Source organism: Platalea leucorodia (assembly GCF_965183815.1).
Source record: "Platalea leucorodia genome assembly, chromosome: 5".
NCBI classification, from domain to species: domain Eukaryota; kingdom Metazoa; phylum Chordata; class Aves; order Pelecaniformes; family Threskiornithidae; genus Platalea; species Platalea leucorodia.
The window spans coordinates 90,912,588-90,938,696 of record NC_138827.1 but is presented as its reverse complement, the minus strand read 5'-3'; the positions used below and the strand labels follow the sequence as shown (position 1 = coordinate 90,938,696).

The 26,109-nt window shown below is 40.6% G+C and overlaps 1 protein-coding gene across 1 annotated transcript in view; it reads right to left on the bottom strand.

The window, feature by feature from the left end:
• The window catches only part of KALRN (kalirin RhoGEF kinase), a gene marked incomplete at its 5' end in the record, with an annotated part of 528,347 nt that overhangs the window by 172,413 nt on the left and 329,825 nt on the right, over positions 1–26,109 (bottom strand). The window contains 3 exons of the mRNA XM_082311480.1: positions 5,698–5,864; positions 11,565–11,760; positions 23,887–24,061. Coding sequence (XP_082167606.1) covers positions 5,698–5,864; positions 11,565–11,760; positions 23,887–24,061 — 538 coding nt within the window. The remainder of the gene's footprint in view (positions 1–5,697; positions 5,865–11,564; positions 11,761–23,886; positions 24,062–26,109) is intronic.

The following is a 26,109-nucleotide window of genomic DNA, read 5'->3' as shown; positions in this document are numbered from 1 at the left end:
CATGAAGTTAAGATGCAGTTGGAGTTTCCACCTGCATGCGGAGCTAGGAAGAAATCCCAGGTCTTGCATTTTATATTTAGTCATGAGGCTTTACTTCAGGAATATTCAGATTATTTGTAGACATGCAACCCATGCTGTAATGACTGCAGAATCAAATCCTAAATATACATAATTAATCTATCAAGCTTGTATTTATTCATTTAAGCAGCAACATTTTCTGCTATTTTAAGACACGTTCTTGGAAAATTAGCACCCAGAACACACGTGCAAATTCTTTGCTGTGTTGTCTCAAAGCCTATTTTCTACCTGTGTGGGTGTCAAATTATTCCAGTAAAGCCAGAAAGTTGCTGAATTCAATTCACAGATGCACAGGAAATCCTGATTGCCCAATCACTGCCCTAAATTTAGCTTGTGATTTACAAAGCTCCAAAATTGACTTTGCTGCAATATTCTACATAATAATTTCCCTTTTGTGCCATCATTTTCACCAAGTGATCCATTAAATTGTCTGAAAGAAATAGGGATTTTCTGTTGTTTTGGTTTTTATCCCTACATCATGTATCACCCTAGTTATAGCCATTCAGTTCCCTGTAGGGTAGGAAAATGAGTTTTCCCTAGGAGAAAGAAAGGGGAGCCATCTACCCATGTAGCTGACCCTAATTTGTAGAAAATTACATTCTGCTCAGTACAACAGTGTGGAAGATTTCATTTGTCAGCTTTCTCTCTTTCATCAGCAGGTGTTATTGTTCCTGTGGGAAATGCAACAAAGATTTAAAGGAAAAGAAATCGGGTTATCATATGGCAATCTTTTTGGCTGGCATTTTCTATAATCCACAGACAAGAAAGATACATTATTATCTACTACATGGTACCAAAAGCTGAAGTTAACAGAAGAATCACTGTATCTGGGAAAGACTTGAAGTGAGGACATCATAAAGCAAGACAGGCTTTCACATTTCATGTACCATAATATATTCTGGCTTGGGCCATTTAGACTGTAGAAAATACTGAGTATGTGTGCTAAAAATGTTAGGGTTTTTTTTTTGTTTTGTTTTTTTGGGTTTTTTTTTTTGTTTGGTTTGTTTTGTTTTTTGTGGTTTTTTTTTTTGTTTGTTTTTTGTTTTTGTTTTTTTTTCTTTTTTTTTAACAATACCATCAGGGCATGATGGTGTCCTCTTGGAAACAGCTTTCATTTGAACTGAAATTTTCAAAACCTGCCATAGAGGTTTTTATGCAGATTTCATACAAATATCTGAGTCTCTAAATAGTAATGAAATCACTGGAAACCTCAGTCTTAAAACAAAGCAACTCAATTAGTGAAAAGCTAATAGGCAACAAGGTTGAGTAAGGAGGAAGAGAGACCATACAACCGAAAGCAGTCAGGTTTCCTCTAGTGTTAATGATACACGTGCATCCCTCTACAACTGTCTTGTTGACTCAAAAATATTCAGGGTAAAGCAATTCAGGTCAGGCTCTGATGACTGCATCTTGTCAGCAACGCTTACAGCACTTTTCTTGACCAAGGCTGCTGCAACCGCTGAGTTGTGCCCCTCCCGCCTTGCCCCAGAGTGTGGGTTCAGGCACTCACTGTGGGGCTCCTGCACTCCCCCTTCCAGGCCCAGTGAGCACCCAAGCACTAGCAAATTTTGCTTGAAAGAACTCAAATAATCACCCCATTCTACTTCCAAAAGTCTAACACTTAAATGTCAGGGCTTCATTTGGGATTGCATCAGCTTCTTCCATAGTGATATTTTTCTCTTAGTTTTTTTTCCCTCTTCTTGTTGTGTGTGTTTACATACAGTAAGAAAAAATTTCAGTTGCATACCCAAAGCTTCTTAAATCTAAGTGCAAAACCCAGTCACCTGCAGAGCCTTTCATTGCGTCACTGGTTTGGAAGTAGACTGTGAAATGGTTGGAAGAAACCATTTACACATTTTTATCTGGTTTACAAGATCCGCTCAAAAATTGACTCCTACTTATATGGTGCTTAATACTGTTTCATTAAAATACATATAGAAGCTGCTAATACAGCACCAAGACACTTCTCTGATCGTTTCATGTATTAGTAGATTCACTATTATCTTGCAATGTGCAGATAGGCCAACAGCAAAAGATGGCTTTAAACAGACATTTCCTACAAATTACAGACTTTATCAACTTTGCAGAAGCAGTGATTAAATAATTCTGGAGTTAAATAAATCTCCAAAGACTCTCTTAAAAAGCATAACCATTTTTTTTAATAACAGAGAAGCAGAAACACATTGACAGCATCTTAGATAAAAGCCACCTGCCACTGGAGAACAATTTCACTGCAAGGCATGGGTTTTCTAACACGGCAACCACCACAGTTCTGAAACAACTCCCACCTTTGACTCCAATTTGCTTAAAACAGGTTACTTCTGCACATGGCTCCTCTGAAATTAAATAATAGTACCCAGTTCTTCTAAAATTAATACCCTGAAACTCTGCCATCTTAACTGAACACAGAATCAGACCTTACAGGAAAAATAGAGTGAGGCACCTCTTGTGCAGCCTTCCTTAAGAAAGGAGAGCTCTGCAGCACATAGCGTTTCTGTCTGCTGGTTTAGTTTAATCAGAATGCCTTCCTTGATGTTTCTAAAAAAGACTTAAGGCCTTGCTAATGCTACCCATGAAGTTACATTGGAAAAGATTTTTAAGTTTAAAAGGCAAAATAATCTAAGCGAATCTTTTACATCTCGGGACCCTTTGCAGCTTCTTTGAGAGGCTCTTACTAACACAGACACAACCACCAGCAAGGACACCTTCTGTTAATTTTAGCCATGTTCAAAACTGCATCAGGTTTCCGGGAGTTCTGTGACATTAGATTGGGAAAAAAACAAGTATATTTAGTGTCTCTCAAATGACTGCTTCCCATCATCCTTTGAGCATATTCATTTGGAAGCAAATCTAATGCCAAACAGCAAAAGTGGATAGGTAACAGGGACATGAAAAGGAATAAATACACTTCAAAACAACCTGTAAAATAAGTGTAGTGGGACACTATGAGGATATCTGGGAGTAAATTAGGTCAGGTTCAACAGTTATCAAAAAAAGAAATAAAATATACAACGATAAAATAAGGGGATAGGGAAGCCAAACAGCTGCAAGCACAGCATTAGAGAGTTTGTTTTTTAAACTGATCTCCACAAGTCTATCCTGCTGTTACTTTTATGTAAGCAATCCAATCTCTGTAGTTTGTTGGAAATGAGTGGGATCCAAATGAGGGGAAATCAGTCTTGGGCAGGATCTTTCTTAATAACAAAGAGTTTCTGAATCACTGATCTATACTCTTTCCAGTCTAAAGCAGTTCACAGAATATCTCATTTGGAATTGTTCCGCTTTAATGGCCTCAAACTTCGATTCATTGTCTTGGCATTCAAACTCTTAGTGCATATGATATAAAGCAGAAATCCCTGGTAAATGAGACTTAAATAGATAGAGACAGTTAAAAGACTTTGTATTTCCATGAGCCATTATATCAAAATGCAAACACATGTACACGTAGCAGCCTTGACCAATTTTACTATGTCAGCAGAACTTAACCACAGCTACAGTAGGTGTCTTGCGGCAACCACATCGCAACTGATTCACAAGAGTGAGAGCAATTTGGTAATGAGATCATCCATCGTCTCAGATGCACTAAAATGAAAGTGAAGGAAATCTGGACTAGACTGGAGATGAACTACAAGCCAAAATCAATATATTTCCCAATTTCACTAAATGGTTGGGAATATGACTCATCTACAGGAAACCAGATAGATAGGGCACAGATACATTTTAACTTGCCTCTTTCTAAGGGAAACTGTAGCTGTGGTAATTTATAGGTTAATAAGAAAAGGAGCTCTTAGTATTCAGCTGAACAAATAAAATGATTCTTCACTATTGGTTTGCTGAAAGGTCACAGAGTAATGAAGGCTCTGATGGTCCCAGGCTCCTTTAAGGAAATACTAATTCAAGGCAGCTGTTCTCCTCTCACAGTACATATTAGATACTTCAGTCCTAAAACCATTTCCTTTGGTTAGATTTTGGTTTGTAAAATAGTTAAGGCCCAGCAGATACTTGATAATGAGGCAAGTAACATCAGGTACCTGCAGAGAGTGCTGCACTGCCACTGTACGGCTCCAGGAGCAGCCACAGGGCTGACTGACTGGCACTGGTCACCCCTGGTCAAGTGGGCTAGTGACACTTGGTCAGATAGCGATAACCTGCATTTTTAGCATTTCTGCTACACATATTACTCCTCTCTATTTTCTATCATAAGTTAAAATGGCTCTACTTCATCACAAATCTAACGCACAAAACTCGAAGCTTAGCTAAGTTGTGTGTAAGAAACTTTGGGAACCTATGGAAAAAAAGGAAACACTTCATAATCATGTTAAGGTGGTGATTATGAATATCACAGTCTGTCTCTCTCTCTCTTTTTTTTTTTTTCTTCCCCCCCCCCCCCGAAGAAAGCCAAAGAACTCTATAGAGCTTTGGGGCTTCATGAGGAGCTGGCCTTCAGTTATCACAAATGCAAAATAACTACATTTTCAAAATAAAAATTTAGGAGAGTTCTGTGCTACCTTCATTTAGGGTTGCAAAATATTCACATCAAAGTGGACTCCGAAAGAAAACGTATGCACTGGTGTTGGTGCTGCCAGCTTCTAGCTTGAGAGTTGTCTGAGAATGAAGGATTTTTTTCCAGCAATAATAAAACATTTCAGATAAAGTGTCGGTCAAATATTCACTTTTGAAGAAAGAGTAACTATGATCATGTGTACTGAGCACTCAGTATATTCTATTTTTTTTTTTTTTTTTTTTTAGTAAACTAAGAAGCAAATCTTTTTCATGAATACCTTGTAGTATTTGGGGGGAAAAAAAAAACGACACCATACCCCCATTTGTACTGGTAAAATGGAAATCTGAATATTCCAGGTGTCTGGAAAAATGTTCCTGGTTTTCCTAATGAAACCAAGACTGTTCCATTGGAATCCAGACATACACTGACATGTGAAGCCACCTATGGATTAGGAAGCAGGAAGTGTAGCGTTGTCCTGTGTAGCAAAGGAAAACAAAGAAATGTGAGGCATCCAAATTAAATATCAGGGGAAACCTAGGGAGGCAGAACACAACTGCTTACTCTAGGATGAAATCTGGAAGAAAGGCAATGTAATAATACTAAGATGGCTAAACAAGTCCTAGGATCTAGAGACCACAGATAGAATTTTTTATCTCGCCCAGATGTAAAAGATTCCTGCAGGTCAACAGATGTAGAGCAATAAATGAAAAGGTGAAACTACTGTAATGTCAGACCTCACAGCTCAGTTATCCTTTGCTTTGTACCAATTCTCCGCAACAGCTTAAGTCCGGATCCCAAATCAAATGATTACATTCCCAGAACATGTGGAGTTTGAGGCAGCCTCTCCAGTTGAGAAGTTACAGGGTCAGTTCTGCGCAGACTTCCCATAACTATTCATGAAACCAAATATATGCGCATCAGAGGGAACAGAGCCCTCCGTTCTTTGTAAAGGGTCATGCTGCAATCTGTCAGCAAATCAAGTACTGTTAAGAAAAGGGGGATTAAGATTATCCACCTAAAGGTATGTGACTTGGCAGAAGCTGGTTTAGCAGTTTGCATGTATGTAATGGCTGAAAACCCATTTAAGACCCTTAAGTGTGGTTAAAAACTCTCACCTGCTTGACTTCAGCCTGTAGGTGCCGGAGCTGTAGGCACTGCTCTAACCTCTTGTGAGTTTGGTCAGCATTAAGCTCCAGCTCATGCTGTTTCTCATGAAGGAATTCCAGCAGTTCTTGAACCTGTGTCGCAAGATCAATGTCTTTTTCACAGATCAGCTCAATGCCTGCAACATGCAGAGAGAGATCATTGCACTTATTTGAAATTTCAGTTGTTGCACAAATGTAAGCTTCAAAATTTTTTGCCACCTAACGCATTGATTTGCAGTTCTCTGAGTAATTCTTTCTCACTAAACTCTCCCCCATGTAATATTTGGCTTTCCCAGTTTCCTATTCTGCATCACTACATTTTTATACAAAGTAGTGTTTCTCTGGTGATCATTGCTCATCTCACCCATCAGCATCTGGCCAATAGGACATGATTTAATCGTAGCTCAAAAACATTGAATAAACCCCCACCACCACCAAACAGAAAAAACCCTCCCTTTCTTACAGTAATTCATTAACTTATACTTTAGAAATGCATGTTGAAAAGAACTTAGAAGAGAAAAAAGATGATGAAGAAAATAGAAATGTGAAATAAAGGAAGCAAACTCTAGTTGCCAGATCTACAGTAGTGCTACAAGTGCGTGGAACTCCACAGTGCAAACTTATTTTCCATCTGGGCACTTTAGAGGATCATTAACAACAATTTAGTTTAAACCAACCTATAGTTCATTCAGAACTATTCCACAGACTGACTTTCATCCAATCCTCACATACCAGAGAGAAAAGGTGGCTTAGGACCACATTCCCCATCCCTTGCATCCTGTGTGAAATTGATAAACTCCTGAGTGACCTGGTCCGATTTCATAGCTGACCCTGACTTGATCAGGAGGTTGAAACAGAGACCTCCTGAGTCCCTTCCTACCTCATGAATTTCCTTATGAGCCTACGAGCCTTGTGTGTGGTGGTTATGTGAAATACAACGCTGAGCTTCACATCTTCCTTCTTTATTGCACTGGTACGATACAAGTGCTGGGTACATTACCAGTGTAATTGTGCAAGTTTGGCCTGGAGGAAATAAAACGTCATCCCATATTACTGTAATCCCTATGATTATAAATTAATAAAGACTCGACTCTTTCCTTATTGAGGTCTACTGGAATTTTGCCATTGGCCTCAATACAGGGAGGATCAGGAACCTAATATAAAAATAATCAGATTGCAGTAACGCTGAGAAAACACTACACTGTTCTCCAAAGCCATTTGATTTCATGGAATAATAGGACATTAAAAAAGAAATGTGTTAATTAGAAGCTGCTGTACAAAAGGCTTGGACACTATTTTTAAAAGCCATTTAGAAAGATGCCTTTTCTTCCCCCTTTATCCTCCTCAAAGACTTGTGACTTTCATTCTCTCTCACAGTGGACAGAGGACAGTACATAAAATAAATATGACCTTATGGTTGCCCTATCCCCTTTTTCCTGGTTTCTGGTTTTATCAGAAAAAGCACATGGGAATGCAAATGATTGACTTATTCCCTTTCCCAGCCAAAATAAAACAGTTTCTTCATTACCAAATAAAGTGGCTTCCAATTTTGAACTGGAAATTTAATATATGTTTCTATTCCTGGGAGTGAAGTTCCTTTCAATTGCCAGACACCAGGCATTGTTGCTACAATTAGCCTGCATATGGTTCTGTATCCTCAGGACATGATGGCTTTTTGTATGCTTGACTTCATCACACCTATTCGATATTAAAGGCACAGTTTTCCTTCATGCACACTCAGCTGGTATGGTTTTGATTGTGCTAACTCATCAGCAGCAACCAGTGAACTGCCTGGGATGCTATCCAAGGGCAGCCTGCGCTCCCTATGATGAATGATCTGCCCTTTCTTGCTTGTCATATGTCACGCAGATTTATTGTCCAGTGCCAGCGCATGCAGCGAGAGCACTTGTTCTTCTCAAAGAATGGTTTGCAAAATAAAAAGCCTTGTTTTCAGAATAATTTCATACGTATTATCTTTACATTGTGTTTTGATAGATAGAAAAGCACAGCTGATTTTCTGATAAACCAAACCTGGTTGCCATTTTCTTCTAATGTCTCAGCCAGTGCAGCAGATATAAAGTGAAGGATAATGAATTGAAAATGTTTTCAAAAAATATTACAAAAAAGAGTACTGAGCCACAGTAACTGGCATCCTACAAAACATATATTAGTTACACCTGAGATATTTGCAATGTGAGATACTATTCAGTGTAAGGCAGGGGTATTGCTTTTTGACCTGTACAGAGCTGTTTTGAAACTGCTTTGAACCTGTTTTTAGGCTGAACTATTAAAAGCCTGTGACAGGAAAGTTTAGTATCCTCTTCCTTGCAATATAAACTATAGTTACAACTAACTTTAAATGACATCACAAACAAAATGAAATAGATTTACATTTCCCTTTTAAGCAATGCAATGCTGGGAAAAGACGTGAATGATGTTAGCTTGACAACCTGGAAACAAAAGGGCTTTGAATTTTCCACACAAACAGGTAGGGACTGTATAAATTTACCCAACATCAGCTTTGCAGTGTATTTAAGGCTTGACTTGACAAATTGCTTCTAAGACATTAAAAGGTAGCTCTGTAAACCATGAGCGACTCCTAACTGTGGTGCTCATTATGACAATGATACTGACAATGCAAACGGACTTTAATAACCAAATAAATTTGTGCAATCAATTAATCAGCTATTAATTAGAGTGTAACTACTTTTAGCATCTAGAAGCAGAATGACTGAGGTGCGTATGCTAATGAATTACAGGAATGCGTCATCCCCACAGCTCGGGTTGAGATGTTAAATCACTGCTGAATTATGATCCTAAACTTTCCATAGGAAGTGGATTTCTCAAAAATGTCTGAGCTGCCACTTTTGGAAACACCAGGCCCTTTCAACATATCAAGTTAGACACCCAAAAATCAATACCCGTTTTTAAGAATATTTGCCCACATATTTAGCTTTGCTATCAGTAGTAGAGCTACAATCAAACTGGAAAAATAGAAGATAGGTTCATTGAAATAAAAAGTGCTGGCTCATTAAAAAGTCCAGTCATCTTGAGAATACTGTTATAATATTCTCTAAATGCAAATATGTTTCCTGAAGGACACAGACTTTAGTGAGACATGAAGACAATTTGGAGTACCGCAAAATTTCAGAAAACGCAACCCAACTTACAGATTTTACATAACCCCTAATACAAACAAACATTTCTTTAAAGAATAATTATTCTGATGGTGAAAACAGGCCAATTCAAACCAGGCTCACCCACATGTGCTGGAGTACTGGAAGGAATCACAGGACATAAGTCTGAGCTGTATGGAGCTTTGGAAATACTGGACTTGCATAGATGCTTTGCATGCACGGATGCCCTGAATATCTGCACAGAGTCCGATATGGTGCATCACAGGACCACTGTACTTATTGTACCAACATGACAATGTTCACAGGGATTTCCAGACACTCCACATCCTGGCAAGAATCACTGCTCCAAATCTGCATCGGACATGCAAAAATCATGGGCGAATGTCTAAAGCCTTCTTTTGGTACCTGCACAAGATTTCCAAGTGAAAAAGGCATCACGTGTGGAAAAACTTGGATGTGATTTTATCCGACAGACTTACTAGCTTGAACACCTCCAAGCCAAATGCCAGAGTGATCAAAATTGAATCAGTTTCCTGGGTGACATGATAAAAAGAATAAAACTCAAAGAGAATTACAGGGAAGGGAAGAAACTTGGTCAATTAAGAGTGGCTAGTTAGGTAGAAAGTCCCTGAAAAATCATATTTTTTCTGGCTTTATCTTCTATGGCTACAGCTGAGTTTTGATTGCAGCAGTGGTGACACTGTACAATAGGAAGCAGCAATAGCAGCTGATTTCCCCGAACCCCTGCAAGTTCACAGCTCTGGCAGTAAGAACAATCATCCCTTAACTTATGCTCTGAATGACTATGATACAGGATTCAGGAAGAGGGAATAAAATTAAATGAATTTTTTATGGAGTATAACTGTCCTTTATTGAAATAAGAAACAGTAGGCTCCCAAGGGCAATCTCTCTCCCTTGTTTTGCCATTCTCCCAGCATTTAGCATTCTGTGCATGGCAGACATGGCCATTACCTTTGATTAACTACAGTTACTCTACATCCCCATGAGGCTTCTGCTTCCTTGCCTTTGGGAGCAATGGATTTTTACTGGGTAGGCTTTATAGAAAGTGATCTTGGATAATCTTATAGAAATACTTTAACAGTCACTTCATTTAGTGGCTAATCTTTTGTCTGCAATCCAAAAGAAGTTGTTTCTAACTGCTTGACAAACACAGAATTATTTTTTTTTCCTAAAAATCAATCACTGAGACTCCTGACTGTGCTCTGGTCTGGATCATATTCTTTACCTCCCATGGATTCCTACTCATATTAAGATTCTTCCAGGATGGGGGGGGAGCATCTTAACTGATGTATCAGGACAAGTCTTCTATCCCAGAAAGCAAGGGAGCTGAAGTACAGGACCAGGCGTAGTGTGGGCAGATCTCGTAGAAGCTCACGCACATGGTTCACACAATGCACCGGATTGTCTAGTTCACAACATACTCTTGTAGCAGCCCTTAAGCCCCTGCTGCATGCAGCTTGCCAAATCAGGCTGCATACTGCCAGATTTTTTTTTTTTTTTTAAAGGTGGGTGTCTAGAGGTAAAATGTTTGCCAAAGAATAAAACCATAAAAATCCTTTTTATTTTGAAAGTGCAAATTGGGAGGGAAAGAACAGGAATTACTCTTGCTTTGCACTCTTTCCAGACATTTTAAAAGGTTAAAACACTTCACAAGTAACATTCACTTCTGGACTTTACGCAGTGATTAATCTGAATTATGATATTCCTTTTCCAAATGCAAAATGCACAGATACAAAAATCCTGATTCATAGGACGTCTTAGAAATAGGATCCTACTGCCGAGAAGCAGAGTAAAAGTATCAGACAGACTCCCTATCAACACGAATCAAGTCTGTCATTTAAGAGCACACGCCAAAGGTTTTTTTCACATCCAAGTTGCTACCTTTAACTCTCAAGTGCACACTGAAAAGGAAAATTCCAGTATGGTTTATCATATTCCCTTTTTATACAAAATAATTCCAGCTAGAGCTGGCTGGAAAGAAGAGCTCCATTTCACGACTGGTTTCAAAGCTCTCATATTTGGATTCTCTCCCAGAGGGCTCTTGGATAGCTAGCTTCTTTCTCCCCTCACTCCTCTCTCTCTCCCTCGGGCATGTCTGCACCCTGAAATGTGGCACAGAGAAAAGGTACTCAAGTCTGCGGAGAACGAAACCAGCACATCTGGTCAGTTTACCTCTCAATAAAGTCTAGTTGCAGAAAGGTTAACAAGCTTAGGAGTCTCGAACAACTAGACTCCATCCAGACCTGAGGGCTGACTGGCCAGTATCTGTAACTCATGATTCCCTGCGGCGCTTGTTTCTGAGCTGATGCAAGGACAAGGACATACCAGTGTAACTTGTCTTGCCCTCCCTTCTCCATCCACTTTGGAACTGATCACAAACTCCATACTGCAGTTGTGAAACTTCCTGAATGAAACTTGGAAGTCAGCTTTATTTCCTCAATGAGTTTCAGTCTCAAAGAAACAGCCATTTTTGACATATAATCCTGAATCAAAGAATTCCCAAAACTTGTGGAACAGTTCTGGGAGCGGAAAGACAGGTATTGCCCATACTTACTTATGTTAAAAGCTGATGTACTTTGTATGTATTGGGGTATTTTTGCTTGATGTGCATTTTGGGGGTTTTGTTTTTTTCTTGTTTTTTGTTCTCATATAAAACAGAGATCAAATTGTTCTGCTCACCTGAAGCCTGCACCTCCATGATGTACTGGTGTAAATCTTGCCCTTGCTGGATGACTTCAAAGGTCATGTTGTTCATGGCCAACTTCCGCTCAGTGTGACGCTGCAAACGCTGCTCAGCCAGAGTGAGGTCTTCGGTATTGAAATCATTCATTTGCCTTAGTAGATCTTCATTCCAGGCATCTAACTCTGCTGTAACCTTCATGGGCAGAAGACAGACCGTATTCACTCAAGATCAATGAAAAAAATCTTACCCTCAAACTGTGTTTGGATCACAAAAGTACTTCACATTTTGATTCTGATCCAGAAACCCTCAAACCACAGCCTCAGTACACCCTGGATCCTGCCCACTAAATGGTCACGCTTAACATTTTGCTTAAGTGAGGATCCATGAAAAGATTATCGGTCCAACAAGAAATCTGACACCTTCTTTTTCCCTTACACATTTGTAGCATACGGCTGCAGAGACACTGCAAAATGTCTTAAACACTTTGCCCCCCCCAGCAAAGGGCACTGTAAGAGAAAACCCACTATATTCACATTGATGATAGAGATAATGTTTCTGAATAAATTCAAATTTAAAAGAAGTAATGCTTACAGAATTGCAAAACAATTTGTAACACCTGTGACCCCATAATCCCAAAATGGCCTGAATGTTTCTAAAAACATTTTGCAACACACTGTACGTTACATATTACAGATGGAAATATTATTTATTTTATCTTCATAGAATTGAAATTATAAGCTGCTTCCATTAAGCCCTAAAACAGGGAGAACTAATACATTTTCAGAATTATTATTATTGATATAATGTATTTTCAACAGTATCTACCCATTGTTCACAGAAAATGCATCATGAGACTAAATATCTTATTATGAATTTATGAGCTAACCCCCACAGCATTGACTGCAGTTGTACAATGAGTCCGGTGCTGTGCTTTCAGGGACTTACAGTCTTTTATAAGGGTCTTTCTAGTGTCTTCAGTGGACTTGGGAACAGGCCCTATATAACTTTTTTCTCCTGTGGATCTGAAAGCTTTTACACTAGGGAATGAATATAAATAATTCACTTTTACAGATGGGGAAAGCACAGCACAGAAACATCATACTCAAGGACTAGGTGAATCACCAGTAGAATCACAAATGGTACCTGGCTCTAACCAAAGAACTATATAACCTGCTAATAACTCACGGGAACATGCAAAATCTTCTGTTGCTTTCTTTGCTTCCCGATTATAACATGCAGTCTGATGATTTTAGCAGTCCATTTACTGTATCTTCTGTATTTTACATTTTAACCCACAAGAAGCCAACCGGTATCAAAGTCCCTCTCTGTTTTCGCCCGTTCAATTAAAGCAAGATCTAGCCTCCACCCAAACAGCACGGTCTCACCTCAACCGAGACTCTGCTGCTACAGACCAAAAAGAGGGAATGTGCTAAGGACAATGAATGAGGGAGGGGGGGACAAGGAGAATGGGAATTAAATCATGCATATAGGCTAGTACTGTGCAGAATACAATTTGTTAAAGTATTTAAAAATTATTAAATAAATGCCTTCATTCTGATTCATAGGTCAGTTGCTCATAGCTAGATTCAGGAGAGCTAAAACTAGGTATCTAAATTCCCATTTGTGCATGTTATGATGTAGTGAAAATTTCTCTGTTTCTCACTAACGGTGCACTTCCGTGCCTGGGTGCAGTGAGATGCTTAACTACCTAAGTAGCCACAATTCAAAATCTTCTATTCAGTTTTCCTTTCCAGAAAGCGTACATTATATCCAATGCAGGCACGGGAAGGCAACCCAAATGGACCACCTCTCAGCCCTTCTCACATTAGCATGGATGGGAGTACACAGTTTTGCATTAGAAGGGAAAACATAGGCAGATTTTAGGCTCTTTTTCGAGAGAAGCAGAAAAGCAGATTTACTCAACCAAGAACCTGGGACCTCAGCCGCAGGGTGAAAGGCAGAGCGTGGACATCCTGAGGGGCTTCTATTTTTCTTCAGCTTGTTCCATTGCCCATTCCACTCAATTACCTTTAAATAATAGCTATCTCTACAGTCTCTTTGGCCCCATTCCCGATTCCAGCAGCCTCTGATTCATTCACACGTCGTGGCTGGAGTTCCTGGACTGTGGAAGCTTATTGGCAGATTTAACATTTATGGAGAAATGGTCAAAGTAGACGCTGGAGAAGGGTCTTACTAGATACATTTACATTTAGAGACAGATCCTCAGCTAACAGTAATCGGAACTGAGGTGATCTTGACCTTGTTTCAAATTACAGACAATGGAATGAATTTAGAGTAAGCGCAGGTTCCTACAGTCACGACTTTAACACTTGAAGTTCAATGCAAAGTGCTTTCTGCTCTTTCTAATGGAAAGGCATGTGACATAAGTGCATCAGAATAATTTTATTTTTTATGTGCTATTAAAAACATTGTCTGTTTGAATTCATTGCATTGATTGTCAGGCTGCTAAAACATAATTATTTGAAATTTTGCAGGGATTCGCAAAGTACTTCCCCATTTCCTGTGAACATTCCCATGCATGTGCACTCAGGAAGATGTCTAACAGCATTTATAAGGGACAATAATAGAAAAGCTTAAAACAATCAAAGAATGTGTTTCATTAGTTTGCTCTGACAGCCAGGATGCTATGATTGGGGGATTCTGATCAAAACAAAATCCCTGCATCCCCTTTATGTCTATGGGCATCATCCCCAGGACAGGAAAATGCAAATCTTTCCGAGGGTTGAACTGTGAGGGGAGTTGATGATGGACATATAAAGGAATCAACAAATGTTTCCATAAGTACGCTGAGGTCCAGCACTTCTACAAAACTTCCTGGGTAAACCTCTCTGCTGTGGTGCTGTTTCTCTTAGTAACTTTTCCACTTGGCCGTGGAATGGACACTGAGCAGCATTGCTTTTATCATTAAATCTACAATAATTTCCACTCAAGCACAGGGATATGGCTGTTCCTGACTGTACGGCTTTTTGCCCCTTAGGCATGAGTGTCCAAGACAGGTCTCTAGCAAAGAGGCATCATTATTCAAGAGAGTGATTGCCTCCCAGGCAACCAGTGGTCCTCGTGTTCATGTCGGCAGCCAGCTTTCACCAGGCTCCCCACACAGGAGCAGTTGCACCTAAATATTTACCTGTCCTATTAGCCACTGCAAGGCACTGCAGGGTTTATGCTCTGTTATCCACACTTCCCAGTTCAAATCAGTGGTTCCAACTAAAGAGGAAAGGACAGTACAGGCAGTGAGGACATGAGCTGATAAACTCTTTGGGATGCAAGGCCAGTCCAGGGGGCTCCATCTCATGTTGCCAGGACCAGGGGCTAAGACTTCACTTGAGTGGCTCTGGACAGTCGGACAGGTCTAATGGGGCTTGCTAGCCCAGTGCCAGCTCTGCCAGGGCCAGGAGCACAGCCACCAACAGAGGGGAGAAGGAAGGAAGGAGGGAAGTTGCCTCCAAGTGGGGGCTGATGAAGGAGTGACAATCATCCCATGTGCTGGGTTAGGGGAAGAGAGGAAGGAGTCAGGCACAGTGAGAGGTGGAACATCACCAAATTTCTCAGGCAAAGTGTGTACAGGAAGGTTGGGTACATTGCTCTGAGTAACTGAGACAAACAGATGGCTAGAAGGGAATCTAAAGCACACAAAGGCAAAGAAGCAATAGCAGAGCTGTGATAACAACCCAGGTTTCCTGAATCCCAATCTGGTGCCCTATCCCAGAGACCATGCTGCTTCGCATATCTCATTAAGACATTTCCTTTTCTGTCTGTACAGCCAATGCCTCAAAATCCCAGCATTTTCTGTACTTCAAACTGGACCATTTGGAAATGGTCCCAAAATCTGAATTTGAATCCCTAACTGGTTTGACTCGGGTATGGGGAAAATGACTTATTTTTTTTTCAAGAAGAAGCTGTAATTAGGCATCTCTGTTAACTATAGATTTATATCTTTCAAGTCTAAACAAGGACTTCAGATGCTTTCACAGATTGGTCAGGCATGGACATCTATGGCAAAACTTGGACTGCATCAGACAAAAGCGTCCTATCTCCTAAGCTGTGGTAAGAGTCAATTGCACTGGGCCTGTGTCAGGAATTGTCTCATGAATGAGGCCCACTTGGCCATGAACTTGTTCAATTCTCTTTTAACCCAGAAAAATGGCTGATTAGAGTTTAGTCTGTTCATCTGCTAGATTTTTGGTGGAAAGAACTGACAGCACAGGAAGGACATGGGCCTGTTGGAGCGGGTCCTGAGGAGGGCCACAAAAATGATGAGAGGGCTGGAGCACCTCTGCTATGAGGAAAGGCTGAAAGAGCTGGGGTTGTTCAGCCTGGAGAAGAGAAGGCTGTGGGGAGACCTTATTGGGGCCTTTCAATACCTAAAGGGGGCCTACAAGAGATATGAGGACAGACTTTTTCACAAGGCCTGCTGTGACAGGACAAGGGGTAATAGTTTTAAACTAAAAGAGGGTAGATTTAGACTGAACACAAGGAAAAAAATTTTCACGATGAAGGTGGTGAAACACTGGAACAGGTTGCCCAGAGAGGTGGTAGATGCCCCATCCTTGGAAACATTCAAGGCCAGGCTGGATGGGGCTCTGAGCAACCTGATCTAGGCGAAGATGTCCCTGCCAGTTGCAGGGGGGTTGGACTAGATGACCTTTAAAGGTCCCTTCCATCCCAAAGCATTCTGTGATTCTATCTTTATTCACTCCACTTCACAGTGTTTGTGATTCTAAATAAACCTTAGCATCCCTCACATGCCCTGAGAGAAGAGAAGCCCTGCCACGAGAGAAGCCCTGAGCTCTGCTCTGTTCTGCTGTGGCATGAGAGAGAAATCATACCAAAGCAGAAGGGTCACGACAGCAGCAACAGTGGCAGTGCACAGGTCTGCATTAGCAAAAGCAGCAGACTTATTCCCAGGTGCCCTCACTGTTCCAAGGAAAGCTGAACACATGCCTCATTGTCAGCCACACTCCGGCTAACTCCCTGGAAGGAGCCATGCTCCTTCCTTGCAGATCATATAAGGCTGGCGGCCAAGAAACAGCTCCCTATTACAAAAGGAAGGTCAGGTGACCCCAGAGTACTAATGAGAGAGAAAGACATGACAAAGTTATTGACTGTAAATGAGCCTAGAAAGCACATTTCTTCATTCTTCACCTGAAATAGATGCTCCTGCTGCCATGATAACGGGAGGGGAACTAATGCTGGTAGTGAACCCAATCTAGTATTAAATGAAATACCTGAGAGATCCTTATCAGAGCAGTGGAGGCAGTGCAAGAGTTAACTTCAGCACGTGAGCAGATACTGGGTTTGTGCTGAGCTCCATGCTACTATCACAAGGCTATAATAAAGACTATGTCACCAAGGTCTGTTTTTCATGCAGACACAGTGACCACAGTCTAGACCACATACTCTTTAGGCAGGAATCCTCCTAAAGCAGCAACTTAATATACCCAAATTCCCACTGCTGCAATACTGCTGCATTTGCTGCTTCCTGGATTTATCATGTTGCAACACCAGCAGATAACACGACCAAAGGGGGAGAGACATGTTTATCTTCAATCCTGGAGAAAGAGGAAAGGTGTAGAGAACAGGTATACAGGTGAAAAGCAATAGCAGTAATAGTAACAACAGTAGCAGTCCAGCCATCTCATGCCTACGTTGCAGCCTGCTTGTGAATTAGGCCAAAGAGCCTACCTGAGCTGCAGCAGCTGCTGTGCAAGCAATGGTACATCTGCAATAATTTCATATCTAAATCCTAAGTATCTTTTTTCTGATGCTGCTGCTGCTGCTATTTTCTACAAAATGGTGCTGCTGAGCTTTGAATGCTGCTTGCTTGGCCTTAATTCAGTGTTTGACACCTAAAGTTGTCTTGTTGAATGCCAACCAGAAAATTTTGTTTGCCAGTTGAAGGAGGTGGAGAGGGAAAATGAGGAATCAAGCAAAAGAAAATAAATGTTATATGGCAAATGAATCACATAGGAGCTGATATTTTGAAGTATGGGCTGAGGAAGGGCATATGAGGAGGAGGGAAAAAAAGTTCTATCCTGGGAGCAGAAGCTATCAATGCAATGAGAGTGGGCTCATGAGGGGGATCTGAAAAAGAGTAAAGATGCTTGGGAAGAACAAGCAAATGTAGGAGGCAGGTTGCAAGAGACATGATGGTGCAAGTAGGAGGAGCTGCAAAGGCAAGAAGAGTGGGTAGAGCATGGGGATGAGGCAGGACAGGAGGAACAGTCACACAGGCACAGGGCAGATCTATACAGAGCTCAGAATGAAGAAAAGGGAATATCTACCTCATTTCAAGAGAAAAAAGGTGTCAGCCATACAGCAGGGATGAACAGAGAGTGAGGGTGGACGAGATGAGAGGTCAGATATGATTCAGGAAGGAATCAGAAAAGGTAGTTCTGACTCCTGGATGCTGAGGGAGTGTCTGCGAGTGCAGAAAGAAAGGTGTTATAATGGAGCAGGGGAGACCAGATCTCTAAGGCATGTACTAGAGACTGGGCACCAGGGATGCCAGGGGCAACAGAGCTTGGCTCTGCTTCAGCAATCAGAGGAGGCTGGAAGAGCAGAGGACTGGATGTGACAGTATAAGTGGATCTACAAGCAGACTAATACTGAAGGTATATGGTAGCGGAGATGTAGGTAGGAAAGGGTGAATGAAACTGTCGCTTCTACAGATCATGTAAGCAGAAAGTTTGCTGTTCCTCCTTCTCAGGCCTCAGTTTGGGCTGATGCTGTGCAGTATGTCAGTACTGTCACCCATTTTTTTTGATGATAGAGATGCCACACTGGCTTAGTGGGGACCTGGGCCACTGAAGTGTGACAAGGCTGTCACAGTGATGATTCTGCTCCAGTGCTTTTGGCTCCTGAATCCCAAAAATATCAAGAGAAACAACGGAATTCAGCTCCAAAAGACAAGGTGCCCAGGACAGCTTAGTTCTTGCCTTTCCTTAAAATAAAGTGATGTACAGTTTGAAAACTAGGTATATATGGAAAAGAAAAACAAAAGCTCACTAAGCATGAGACAACATAGGATTCCAGCTTATGAACCAAAGAGGCTGAGATTTTTCTTACCATTCCCTTTCTTTCAAAGGTATATCAAGATCTCTGTAACTCTTGTTTCTAACAAAGAAGCTCACATCTGAGTGTCAGCTGTAAGTCAGTGAGGGGCTATAAAACACCTTGTACCTTCATGCAGGCAGCTAATTCACTTGAAAGATTCTGCTAATTTGTAAACCTGGAATGGAAAACTCAAGCAAGTCGTAAATAACAGTGAAGCAAACTACTGTGAAAGCTGGCTCCTGTTCCCTTCTAAACTCATGCTCAGGGATGGATACGAACAGCCAGAAGAGCCAGCAAGTGAAATTAAGGCTGAAAAATTTAATTAGCAGGTGAAATGGAGCCAAAGAGATTGAATGGTGGAAAATTAGATATCCAGCAGATGAAGATTTTAGTGATCATGAGGCTTTTTGAAAGATAACAAGCAGCATACAAGATCAAATTTATATTGTACAGTGGGAACCCCCATAATCCCTTCCAGGACTATGTCTTGGCCCAGGGACCACATTGCTCTAAGACTACAGTGCACAGGCTCTGTCTAGCATTGCACAGATCCGTACGCATTGCAGGAAACAAAACGACACACACAAGGGAAGGAGCTGGGCAGCTCTGGGAAAGGGAGAGGGAACTTTCTTTGGAGGTAGCCAACAACTGTTGCCAGACAGGTATTGGCTGAGATCATTCCTGTTCTCAGTCAGAGTTTTATAGAGGTGAATTTGATCATCTCTCTACAAAAGATACAATGAAAAAATATGCAAAAAGACTCTGGATGGCAGGAATTTTGTTAGGGGTTGCAACTCAGTGCATTTTACTGTTCGTTTCTTACGCATTTACTCAGCATTTTACTGTATATTAGCATTATTCAAATAATGGTTAATAAGCCTTTAAATGACTATTTCTGAAGCAAGGGGCAAAGTACACTTGACAGATTTTACTGAGGATATAACTCTGGAGTAAGACTGTGCTTCATACATATAATGTGCTCAGTGTGGTGCCAGCACTGCTGCTAATGTCTGTCAGCTATCGTCCCTTGAGTCTTACACCCCATTTCCTCGTAGTGGATCAGCTACCGCATTCACATTGCATGAAATCTCCTGAGTTACTTGGTTGGCTGCATGAACGCAGCTGAAGTCTGTATCATATAGAAAGACCAACCATATAATCCTAATGATCCCACCTTGTCTTGAAATGCACAAGGACTGGGTAAAGGAATAAGACATATCAGGCATCAAAGTTAGACACGTTTCCTAAATGAAGAATGGGTTGTCATTTTATGGTTTTAAAACCTAAGGCAGAACAGCCTCCCACAGGGATAGCTGGGCTTGCTCATGTTTCCGTTATGTCTGTTTCCAGGTGTTGTCATAGTTTGGATTTCATAATTTACCCCAAGAACCCAGAGTGTAAATATCAGTCAATATAATGAGATTAAGGCAAGAAAGAACAGGCAGCACATGTTATGTGCCTGGGAGTTCGTATCCAAATTCGTATCTGCCAAACCTGCCTTGACTCAAGTACAACACAAAAGCTGCCTGTGCAGCTTAAAAGTCCTTAGAAGTCCTAAATGAATGCAGCTGGTCTGCCCTGCCAAAGACATAGGCAGGTGGCTTCTCTTTATGTAAAATACTTTTCCTGAAGACAAAATGCAACGATGGTTGGCAGATTTCACTGAAGTACAAGAAAAGGTCCAATGATGCCTAAATAGATGGAAGTAAGTGTTGCTTGTGCAGTAACCATTATTTCTGAAGTTTGTCTGGACTCCAAACCTCTGTCAAGAAGAGAAGATTGTAGAAAAGCTCAAAAACCAAGAGGGCTACAAAGCAGATGGGTACGGTGCAATTTAGGAAGGAGTGCCAAAGGAAAGGGTTACGTGATCTATGGCATGGATTTCAGTATCTGGGGAGAACAGTAAACGCAGGAAAGTTTCCAAAGAACAAATGCCAGTCAGACATTTTCTAAATAAAACTAAAGTCTAATCACTCAATTGCCATTTGTGAGTTTGAAAAATTCCTAATACTTTCAGTTTGCATTATTAATTAGAAAGGGGGGAGAGAGAGAGGGTAGCAGGGAAAATTAACAGAATCAAAAATGTTTGGTACCAAAACTGGATGGAAAGAGATGACTCGAGATGTAACTATTCCCTGAGACCGAGCTCTAATGCGCAGCCTTCCCTAGGGCTGTTGGAAGCAGATGGGCTCCCACAGCTGCATCCCTCTGGCTTCCACTAGAGAGATGCAAGTTTTTCCTTCCACCAGAGTTCCCGGGGAAGGGTCCTCATCATAAGGGATTCCCTGGAGCACAAGAACCCGAGAACCAAGGGTGAGAACACAGACCTGAGGGGGAAAAATGTGAAACTCAATTCTTGACAAGACAGAAGCAGCAAAGAGGACAAAGGTGTTCAATTTTGGGAGGCGGAGGGCCCACTTTTTGCAGTTTGTGTGAGTGCAGGAAGGAGAGAGATTAACACGGCTGCAGCAGGTAGAGGGGTTTTGTTAGGGATGTATTCAATATGGCACTGCTCTTTGGACAGATGGAAGGGGGCTTATCTAGACCAGAAAATGAGAAATTCATTTGGCAATCATACTGGTACACATTATTTCACTATCCTTAATCCATGCAGGATCTAGGCTATTATGGAAAATTAAAACCTAAATACATTTCCAGTCGTAGGTGAAGCTACTTGTCTTCAGTAGAAAAAATATTTAATGTCCTGTTTTAAATTTCGTCATCATTTTCCCTTAAAAGCTTGGAATAGTCAACCATCAGAAATACTACATGCTTTTTAATTATGGTGATGAAAAAATCTTTTTGCTTCTCAACAATGGCATGAGATAATTTTTTAATTCTGGTAACAGTTTCCTACTGACTTGGAATCTTTATTACACGGCTGAGGCAACTGACTGCAATCTACTTTCCAGGGCTCATTATTGTGTCAATTTGAGCCAATTCAGCTGTTGTTTGAAATGCATAACATACATGTGTTATTTAATATTTTATTTCAAATTGCCTTTCTTTTTTATTATCCATCAAACTGTTTTTCTTGTTTAAGCACTAAATGTACTTATAAAATTTAAGATACTGACCTGTATATATATTTTTCACTGTGTGTTAAGTTATAAATTGAATGTCATAATTATTCTAAAATAAAACATTTTTCAGAAAGAGAGAGCTTTCTAAATAAAATCATCTGCCCATAGATTCCCTATGAAACATGTTCTCAGACTTCCTTGTAATATTAATCTTGCAGAGGGAATTCAGATGTTCTTACGATAAAAAGTAGCAAATCTACAGTGACAACTAAGCGGTGATTTTCTTTAAAATCCTTTCTAGCTAATCTGATTTTAGAAGACTCTCAAGCACATTTCCAATTTTAAGTATCTTTAACGTATCACAGCCACTCCAAATGTGCCTGTGAACACACAGAAGTAGGATTCATGCAGAAACAAAACAGAGGGATCCAGACAGTATTCCCATCTCTGGCACCACATATGGAGGGGACTAGGATAAGTCACACCATCTCCTGATGCCTCAGTTGCCCCATCAGTAAAGCAATCCATGCCGGTAACGACCTTTTAGATATTTGATTGAAAGACTCTACAAAGAAAAAGAATTTGCAAACAGTGATTTTTTTTTTTTTTCAGATCTTTACTTAAATCAGCATAATTCTATGTTCAGACCTAGCATTCGCAGTGAAACAGGCTAAGATCTTAATGAAAGACTCACATGGGTTCACCATATACTGCCTACAGACACATTTGGGTGTTCCATAAGCACATACTGTTTTTCATTTTTTTGCTTCGTTTTTGAAAACACAGGTGCCATTTATAGGTATGTACAAGTATAAGCATTCACACCCCATTTATATCTTTAAAGTCTCAATTATTCAACATTTGCCACACCATTGTACCAAAATATCTTCTATTTAAATATAGGAGATACTACAGTTACTGCAGGCTCCTGAATTTTGAATGTAGCATTTTTAAGGGAAAATATGATGTCTGACATGAAATACATATATTTATACTTACACACATGTACTCACAAAGAATACTGTCTCTCAATATCAAGGAGGCTGTATACAACTGGTAAGTAAAATGAAACTATTCTAATTTACATAAATAACAAGCACTGTAGAACAGACTTCAGTACAGTACCTAACTATGCAGTCACAACAGGAAAGCTCAGATACTCCTCACTGATTTCTATCTCTGGCATCCAATTATAGATCAAGACACCTACACCCCTCTGTTTCCAGCATTTTATTCCACTATAATTCATCATGCCATGTCTTAAAGTAAACACTTACAAAGTATAACACAGCATTCTAAGGCTCCCGTTAATTACCAGCACCCACCTTGAGATTACCTACAGATTTACAAACAATACCTTCAGGAACATGTCATCACAAAACACTTAAAGGTGCTCCATGAACTGAACAAGCACCAGTGGGATACAGTAGGAGGAACACACCCCAGAAGGGACATAAGCGCTGGCACATGGCTTTCATGGATTTTGTGCACAAGTTACTTTAGATCTTGTTCTTTTTGCATCATGTCCTATCAGAATTACAGCAAGTAATTAATGAGCTTGGCTGGAGTGTCTTTAAAGTTTCTCTGTCCAATTATTAATGTTTTGGTGAGTTTTCCATCGAGTGCTTTTGATTTCAAAACAGAACTACAAAACAGAACTACATGACCTTTTTTTGCACGAGGACATAAAAATATACTTTAACTTTCCCCTCTTTTTTTTTCCCCTTTCCTTTTTAAATAAATCCACTGTGATGCTTAAAAAGCCCATCTTTTAAATATCCTTTCCTTTCATGCATAACATGGTTTTTCACTTGGTAGTTGAAAGCCAAGCACGTATCTATTTGTATACATCTATGTTTGTATCTGAGGAGGCAAACCTCACTAATAATTGATACCGAACTTTCAAATCCCTGAGTGACTAGTGTCAATAAAGAGTTACAACAGGGGCATCTTATAAAGCTTCTCTGTAGAGCAGGCAGAATCTCAGCATAGTCAGTTAAGCAGACACGAATCTATTTCAGTGCATTCTAGCAGTATATCCTAAAGCATATTTTTAGCTTCAACATGCTGAATTTAAAACCTGGTTGTAACTCTCTCTTTTCCTCACTGCACAGCTGAGCACAATCAAACAGCTCCAGGTGTATCCTAACAGAGTATGTTTACATATACTCCCTCTCCCACAGCTCTACCTTTCTCAGGTCATGCAGCCAGCGCTTACCTCAATGGTGTACTGTTCAAAAATCCGGAGCTGAAGGAAAATGTCTAGCTTAATCTTTCTCTCATGGAAGAGCTCTTCCATCTGTACCTGGGCCTCGTCGAGCTGCTGAAGGACAGATTCAATGTGGCTGATGGAGCTATTGTGTGGAGTCTTATTGTTGGAAACGGCGGAGTCCCTGTAGCAAGGCAGAGAGCATGGTTAAAGCTGAGCTTTAAGGCAGGCAAAAGAGCAAGAACTACACATTTGTGATTCTGCGTGCTGCTAAGAAGGAAACCCAAGCACAAAGGGCTGAGGAAAGGTGTATGCAACACTCGTCTCTTCTACTCGCTGAAATCCTGCAGCTCCTGAGCTCGGCACAAAGTTTGAACAAGGGGATCATCCTTTCTTGTGTCGTGACACTGAGACCTTACACACTTGGGGGGGGGAGGGAGGGGAGGAGAATGACACATCTGTCTCAATGGCTCTCTTGAGGAGACTGGCTGGCAATCCCCTTTAATCCCACAGAGTGACCTGCTCCAGCCTACACTCACTCCAAGCTCAGAGATGCTATTTAGCCACCTGGACCTTTACAAGTTAATTTTGTGCATTTGCTTTATTACTTACAGACTAACTGAATCAGAATTACCAGCATTTTAGATCAAAAGGTAGGGATGCCTTCATTTCCTCTGCATTACATAGTACAGCAATAGATGCAGAATACAGTGCAAAAAACTCCACTGAAGGAAAACACCTTTCAAACGCTGTAAGACAGACTCTGACTTGTCTTTTCACTAGGGTAAGTGAAATGAGACATGCCTGTGACAGGTCAGATTCTGCTCCATCTACACCTTCCATATACGGGCAGCAGAAGGGAGCTCGCCCTTTAACTGGCGGGCTAGGACCAAGGGGAAGTTTGCTCTACCTGAAAGAAGTCTTAGCATGGACATAGGACAGTCCTGACAGTTTCTTTTCTATTTGTGCTCTCATACATATTAACAGACTCACCTACAACCTGTTACTCATTCAGTAAATTTTTTTCCGCGAGTGTTGCAAGTCTTATGATCAATATTTCCTACCAGTCTCCAGTTCTGCCTTGGAGAAGGTGGGGGGGGACAATTATAAATCCAACAGCACATATGGGACTACTGGTGCACCAACAAACTCCCACATGGGCAGCGAACTGGCTGACAGTATTGGAAGAGACGCGAAACGTGAAGTAATGCTGCCAGGTTGCTGCATTGTCCCACAGGGACCAAATGTGGCTAGAAGCCATTCTTCTGGCCAGCTAACCTGGGCTGCTGAGTAGAGGTGCCCATGGAGTCTCCCCACTGTGGAAGAGTGCTAGCATGTTGCCAATTTTTAGGTTTTTGTTTCCCTTTTCTGGGTTGAATTTTCCCTCCATAAACATCTAGCAAAGTATTTGTAGTTTTCTGCAGAACTCAACTGAAACGCTTGTGCTTTGCTCTTTGCAAATTATCATCACGTAGGGTCAGATCAAAACAACACACAGTCAACTTAAATGTTAATTGAACACTGTCAGTGAGCATAACTGAGGAAAAAAAAAAGTATAACCTTTTACTGATGCCTTAAACTGAAACTAGGCACTGACACACAGAGTCATTTTAGGTAAGTTTAAAACAGGCTTTGAGGTTCTAAGGCAACAAAACACACATGTTATTCTGTTTTCTTTATGTGTCTTGAAGGAACAGAACAAGCATTTGCCTGAACGTCTGAAGCCTAAGAATAAAATTAAAAATACAGAATACCATTAACTGCATAGTAGTTTGCTCTTTGGATGTTTCACCTCTTTTTCCTCAAATACTTTATGCTTGATACACTGAACTTCAGATGCTCCAGCATTATATTCTGAAGCAAGTAATACCAACTTCCCTTGCTTATAAGGGAATATTACACCAACATTACTCTCCCCACGTGATATGGTTTCTGCCCCACTCTGTCAGTCTTATCTTTTCACCTTCTTGGTGACCACAAGGTCTCTCTCTGCCTCCACATTAGAGCTGTACAGAGGAAGGATGAATGAAGACAACAAGGTGAGACTTTGAAACGGCAGCTTAATCTGAGGCCACATTCAATCAAGTTCTGCTTCCTTCAGTCAGCACCTGTCTTCTATAAAAGGACATGAAATATGTCTTCATTCAAATGCAGGATTATTACTATTCATATATTATCTAAATGACTCAATGAATTATTCAAGAGTGGTGTTGAATAATCTCTCACGGGACT